A 6593-nucleotide genomic window follows, 5' to 3' on the forward strand; every position below is an offset into this window, starting at 1 on the left:
TATGTAAACCCTATTTTATGATCCATCTTACAAATGTATAACAAATAACAGAAAATACGAGTTGTATCTTGTATGTAAACCCTATTTTATGATCCATCTTACAAATGTATAACAAATAACAGAAAATACGAGTTCAGTAGCGTTCAGAACCTATCAGAGTTGTAGCATAGAGAGGACAAATGGAATCATTATCCCCCCTAGATCTAACAATTCTCCTCCCTCCACTACCAATGTAGTAGTTTGGCTACTGAACTGAAACCCATTAAACATTAAGTTATCTTATATTTATTACCTATTTTAAGATTGCAGATAGCCATACAATTAGGTAGGTAGTATATGTAGGAGAAAAAATAATTTAATACTTTAATATAAGCATCAAGTTTAATTATTCTTTGTGTTATACAGGGTGATTCTTTTATCAAACAACACTCAATATTTCAAAAAGTATTAATTTTTTTCAAATTTTTTTTTTTCAAATTTTAGATTTACGCTGTTCTAGAATTGTATATTTTTTTATATTTTTCAGCCTTATATTTATTAGGTAGGCAAACCACTATCAACTTTTGATTTTCAAATGGTAACCTATACTTTAAATTTCATAAATTAGTAAGGCTATATTTTTTTATGAATTATCACGTTAAAATTTTCATTTTTCGTTTATCGGTTGATGAGATGTCGCTACTCAAAGTTGGGTGGTTTTGGAAGGTGGTTATTGTGTGGAATCTTAGTCCGTGGTATTTCCCATAAAAATTGATAAGCATATCGGTATTATCACATATTATCAATATAATAATGATTTATAAGCAACTCGAAATGGCGGTTAAATATCATGTAAACATTGTTTGTACTTTTTGCTTTCTATTATCTGGCTTTGATAGTGTGATTTAGTGATTTAGTGATTCCTACTTACTATTTCTAGTACTTATCCTGGAAATGGAAAATGTGAATATGAAATATTAAATAAAAATGACAATTATTTAGTTTGTTATAAGTGTTATTGTTATAGTATTTAATTTAAATAAATTATATGACATTTTTTTATAGTTTACTTGTTTGTGTTCATTTATTTATTAAGTTTTGAATATTGTGTACACTAATACTCTATACATTTTTTAGTCATGAATTAGTGTTGACTTTAACAACAAACATCAAAATGAGCGAAAAATCATTCAAAACTGTTAAAGCTAAATTGCTAGAATGCAACAGGTTACCAGAACCAATAAAGGACATATTAAAAATAACGGTAAAATTATTTTGTTTGAATTTATACTTTACTCACAACATAATGGATTTAAATAACTAAATCTTTCAATTAACAATACACAAGTTCAAAGTAAATATATATATACTTATGTTATGGAACTTGGAGTCTTGGTTATGGTAAAGTGGTAAATCAAAAATGTATTGAATACAACTATGACAGATTATATTTTATACTTTTAAACCTATTCTGGTTAAAGTGACTTGTAGTGGTCTGTCGACCGCAGGTGTCATTGCAACGAAGAGGATGACGCTTATTTGTTGAAATGATTGTGTATACTATTTCTATTTTGTACAGTTTATTTATAATGTTCCAGGTTAAACACATTAAATCGATAACTGAAAAATGATTATGTTGAACTTTTCTAGGCTACTTTTTTAATATAGTACCCGTTCTAACCTTGAGGTTAAAATATAGTTGTATAGACATGTAATTTAATATAGACACTATTTTTAAAAAAAGGTGCGGAGTATACTCAACCATAGTCAAAAAATAAGTTATTCCTTAGGCTAAATCTCTTTAAATTGTCTTAAATTTCTGGTTTAGTTTATTCAATTTTTTATTAATTGTTTGTATACATTTCTGTGTTCCTCCTTGCCACCTATTAGTAATACCTACTAAAATTTAGCACTCGACACTGGTAATAACTTATTTATGTATTTATTAAAAAATATATCAGACACTTTAAAACAAGTGTAAATGCTAAAAAAAAACCTGCCTTTATTTAATAATAAAATAAAGTGTATAACTTCATATTATTATACATTTTTTATTTACCATATAAACAAAACATAGAACTAAAAATAAATAAATTGAATTGCATTTGTTTAGGACAATAATTCATTAAAAGATATAGATGAAAACAATTTCAATCAGTTATGGATTTTGATATATGATTTTATTAAAGAAGCTACAGTTCTTGAAAATATTACACATGATGTAGAGCTATTGTTATGCTATCAATCTGTTTTAAACCTTGTCAACTATACAATAACTTGCGCTGATGAAGACATAATAAGGGTATATGAACATAATTATGTACATAAAACCATACTGGTTTTTCAAACTTTTTACTCTACAAATCTCAAATTTAAGGTAAATATTTAAATAATTTGTTATGAAAAACCTATTATTACTACATTAATATTAAATAGTAATTAAGTAACTGTTGTAAATTATAATATTATAATGCTGTAAGTACCTACTATAAAAATTGTATTGTTCTCTAATCTGGTATTACATGGTTGTAATAGAATATTTTTCTTAATACAATTTACTTAGTTGCATATTTTAATCAATTTTTTTAATAACCTTTTTTTTTAGTTCAAATTAGATATTGCAAAAATGTGCTGTAGCTACTGGCAATTACAAACTTCTTCACCAGCACAAAATGGATCTGAGAATGTATACAATTTTGATATGATTTTAACTAAAAATTTTGTTTTTACTTTTAATTATTTATTTGATACTATTAAAGTGACTACAAAAAAAAATGGATATGGTAAGATTATGGTACCTACAATGTTTAATTTGTTTTTTTGGTAACGGTTTTATTTTTATTTGCATGTTGCAGAAAATATTATCTGCTGTATTGTGGGAATTTTGCAAAGTTGTGAGAAATTTATCGTCTAATATAAATGGATTGAATTTAATTGTTCCCAATTTAAAAAAATTGATGAAGTGCCCAATGTTTTTGGAAGTTGACACAGGAAAATTGACAATAGCAGATATATTTACATGTAGTCAACAACTATTTCTCGTAATATTTTAAGTAACAAATAATTTGATTCCAATACTTATATGATATGCAGTGGCATAATATATGTGTATCCTCTATAGGTCAATTAATTAACAATAAAACTACCCACCAACTCATCAACTCAAAAATTTTTGTTAAGGTGATTATGTGCTAGTCAATGTTCAAAAACTAAATTTTAAATTGTTTTATTTAAATATGCCACTGCTTATTATAGGTGTTAATATTGAACTATTAAAATTGAATGATAATATATATTATGTATTTTTGTAGAAATTTCATCAAGCAGTTAAACAAAATTTACCAAAAGCCAACAAGGTAGAAGCTGAAGCATATGGAGAAATATATTTTATGGCTTGGATAAATTCTAACTCGTCCATAAGAGAAGTACTTTTTTATAAACATCTTAATATTGACTATAAATTCTACAATAAGTATAATTACAGGTTATTGAAGAACAGAAAACATTTAATGTTCAGCAAAGTTATAACTAAGCTATATGCTCCGGTTATTTGGAGACAGTAAACGGTATACTTTAAAATTTTACTTTAAGAGTAACATAATAATTTTATTTTTAAAACAATTTTTTTGTATTTATGCTACTTAAATAGAGTGAATTTAGTGTGATCAGATGCAATGCTACTGGCATTTTAGCAAGAGCTTATCTTTTGGAAAAAAGAGGAGAAGGTCGTGAAATATCTTCAAGGTTTTTAATGAAACAGCAAAATGCATTTTTAGATTTATTGGTAGATGTTTGTCCTCAAGTTCGAATAGCTGCTATAAAAGTATGTAAATATGATATGTTAATGATTTATCAGGTTATTAGATATATACTTTTTAATTTTAATATACATTATACATTGTAAAAAGTTTCATATTTACTACTTTATTGTGATGCGCTGACATGGGTATATGGGTATGTGCTAACTTTCATAGATAAGATATGAAAAACCAAAAAATTGAGACCTTTCCTCTAAAATAAAATAATAGTGCAGTAATAAAATTACAATATGGTCACTAAAAACAAAATTTGTTTAGTAGTTTTTTATAAAACAATATTTATTACATTTTTAACTCACCCATAGCTTCTTTAATATCTATTTCCAATTTTCTGGGTCAATTATCATCATCATTATATACCTTGTAAAAAAAAAAAAAATAAATATTTTGTAAATTAAAAATAAAAAACATTTTTTTTTACTTAGCTGTTTTTACTACATTCGATATAATTGCCACATGTAAGAATGTTGCTTTTACTTATAAATTTATGGCATATAGTGGTGCGAACAATGTGCTGCAATGTCAAACTGTCAACCAAGTTTTTATTTTTTTGGTAAAACCATTAAATGTTCACAGATTGCATACAATATTTTCAATTTTTCTTTTTAAGTTATAAATGAAATAAGTTATTTCCAAATGGTATGATAGTTTATATTATACTTTATAGAAGCTAGAAACATTACATTTTATAAATAGCTTAAAATTATCAAATCAATGGTAACATCTTATTTATTAAAAAGATAAATGCATTTGTTAATTTTAAATTAGTAATTACATATTAATTAACTAAAATTAATGATGTTCGATTACTTTACTGACTACATATAATTCATAAATAATCTTTACATTCCTCTATGAAATAAACCATGCCACAAATAATGGTTTATCACTATCACCAATCAGATGGTGAAACAAAAAATTTAAAAATGAAAAATTTCCACCCTCTTCTAATGTTACAAATTACTGTGGACACCCTTCATTGGTGCAATTGTAAAAAATATTCTTAGAAAATTTAGTATATCATTACTCATTAGGTATTACCTAAATTACATTATTTCAATAAATTAAATATATTATATAAACGTGTTGTGTGATTGTACTGCACATGGTGAATATTGTAATGTTAAGAAATGTATGTATTGTGATATAATATTATTGACATGATATTTCACTATCTTTCGTTTTTAATCCATTTATATTTAACCGTCAACAATTAATAAAATTAAACAGTTTTGTATTTTCCAAAATAATGTCAGTACGACATTTTCAAGTACGAGTATAATATGGAAGAGAAACATAACATTTTATGGGTCAATCGTATATTTAAATTTAAAAATAAATAAAAATACATTTTAAATTTCCCTCCTTAAAAATCCTAACATACAGTACAAATTATAAAATGCATAAGTAGGCGGGTAACTACAGTTTATATACAACAATTTTACATTCCTTTTTATTATATTCGCATGGTTTATTTAAATTTACCTGATTTTACTATATATTTTTACTATAATTGTTATAATCGTTATTTTTTGTATGTTGTCTGTCGTGTTTAGCCACTCCCAATCGCGTTAGAAGAGAAGCTAGAGGATATGTCAGTCAGACAAGTTCCATGACGGAAGCTGCAAGTGACGAAGTCGACTTGGAAATGGAACCAGAGCGAGTGACCTTGTGAGTTAGACATTTTGTCTTATGATTTGTCAAAAACCAATATGTTGTCTGAGAGTATGATTTTAATAAAATATATTAATAATGCGGTAATGTGTAAGTATGCGCAGATATTACCCACCAGAAATGGTTTTATATTTTGAAAAACAGACGATAATAAGTTATTTTAGTTTTTCATTCGAGAGTATATATTCAATGAAATATTTTAACTGTTTTATGGATTAGTACTAATTTAAGTGACTTTAATTTTTTTTTTATTTCAAAGTTATTAAATAAAAACATAGAACCTATAGATAGTATCTACATATTTATCGATTTAAAATATGTTTAAAATTAATTCAAATATGTTTTTAATTTATTTTTGTTATATAGGTTAACCGACGTCCACAAAAATGCTATTCGAGCCATTAGAAAGATCAAATATTTTGTAGCTAGAAGAAAATTTTAACAAGCTAGAAAACTATACAATGTGCGCGATGTTATCGAACAATACAGCCAAGGTCATTTAAATATGATGGTTCGAATAAAGGTAAAATTGAAGTGTTTCAAAATTGTAATAAAATATTCCAAATCAACTATGTATTTGCGCCTAATTTTATGTATCATTCTATTATACAAGTGATAATGTAACAAAAATAATTAAATTTATCCATATTTGATCTTCTTTTATGACATTAAAGTACATCAAGAAAACGATTTTCAAAGGATTTTCCAAGATTTTTTTCGTCACTTAATAGTTACTTATTACTGCCATTTAATATAATATAATAATGCTTTACAAATTTGATTTACACCTTTCATCACATTAAATATTATTATAATTTTTTAATTAAAGAAAAAACGTTTGTACATTTTTTTGCTCTGAAAGCACAATGTCCTATAATCCCTAACAGCAAGTATTTTAAGTGCATATCTATTATGCACTTTTGGACATTTCAGGACATATTTATATAGTTTTATAAGGAATATTCCTCAATGCTTATTGTATTTTTATACATAGATTTCGAAAACCATGAATTTTCATATTTTAAGACCAGGCATGTCAGAAGTTATGGTATAAAAAATTACTGAAGCATATCTGATATTATAAAATATGTATGATTGTATGAAGTATATACATAATTTTAA

General features: G+C 25.4%; 1 protein-coding gene across 3 annotated transcripts; it reads left to right on the forward strand.

Annotated features, from left to right (window-relative positions):
- The first annotated feature begins 871 nt into the window (after positions 1 to 871).
- On the forward strand, positions 872 to 5470 carry LOC111030894. 3 transcript variants are annotated; one of them, XR_002604143.1, is made up of 6 exons: positions 2718 to 2762; positions 2835 to 3020; positions 3291 to 3404; positions 3464 to 3545; positions 3629 to 3802; positions 5354 to 5470. XR_002604143.1 is itself a non-coding variant. In XM_022310605.1 (5 exons), the coding sequence occupies exons 1-4, from the start codon at positions 2754 to 2756 to the stop codon at positions 3509 to 3511; spliced, it is 357 nt and encodes a 118-aa protein (XP_022166297.1). In that variant the 5' UTR covers positions 2718 to 2753; the 3' UTR covers positions 3512 to 3545; positions 3629 to 3803. The 3 variants fall into 3 exon arrangements, 1 of the variants encoding a protein (XP_022166297.1); XR_002604142.1 differs by lacking the exons at positions 3464 to 3545; positions 3629 to 3802; positions 5354 to 5470 and adding exons at positions 872 to 1243; positions 2093 to 2356 and having other exon boundaries at positions 2585 to 2762; positions 2835 to 3032; positions 3291 to 3406; XM_022310605.1 differs by lacking the exon at positions 5354 to 5470 and having other exon boundaries at positions 3629 to 3803.
- Positions 5471 to 6593: the final 1123 nt, after the last annotated feature.

This window comes from Myzus persicae, unplaced genomic scaffold, assembly GCF_001856785.1.
Source record: "Myzus persicae strain clone G006 unplaced genomic scaffold, MPER_G0061.0, whole genome shotgun sequence".
Taxonomy (NCBI): Eukaryota; Metazoa; Arthropoda; class Insecta; order Hemiptera; family Aphididae; genus Myzus; species Myzus persicae.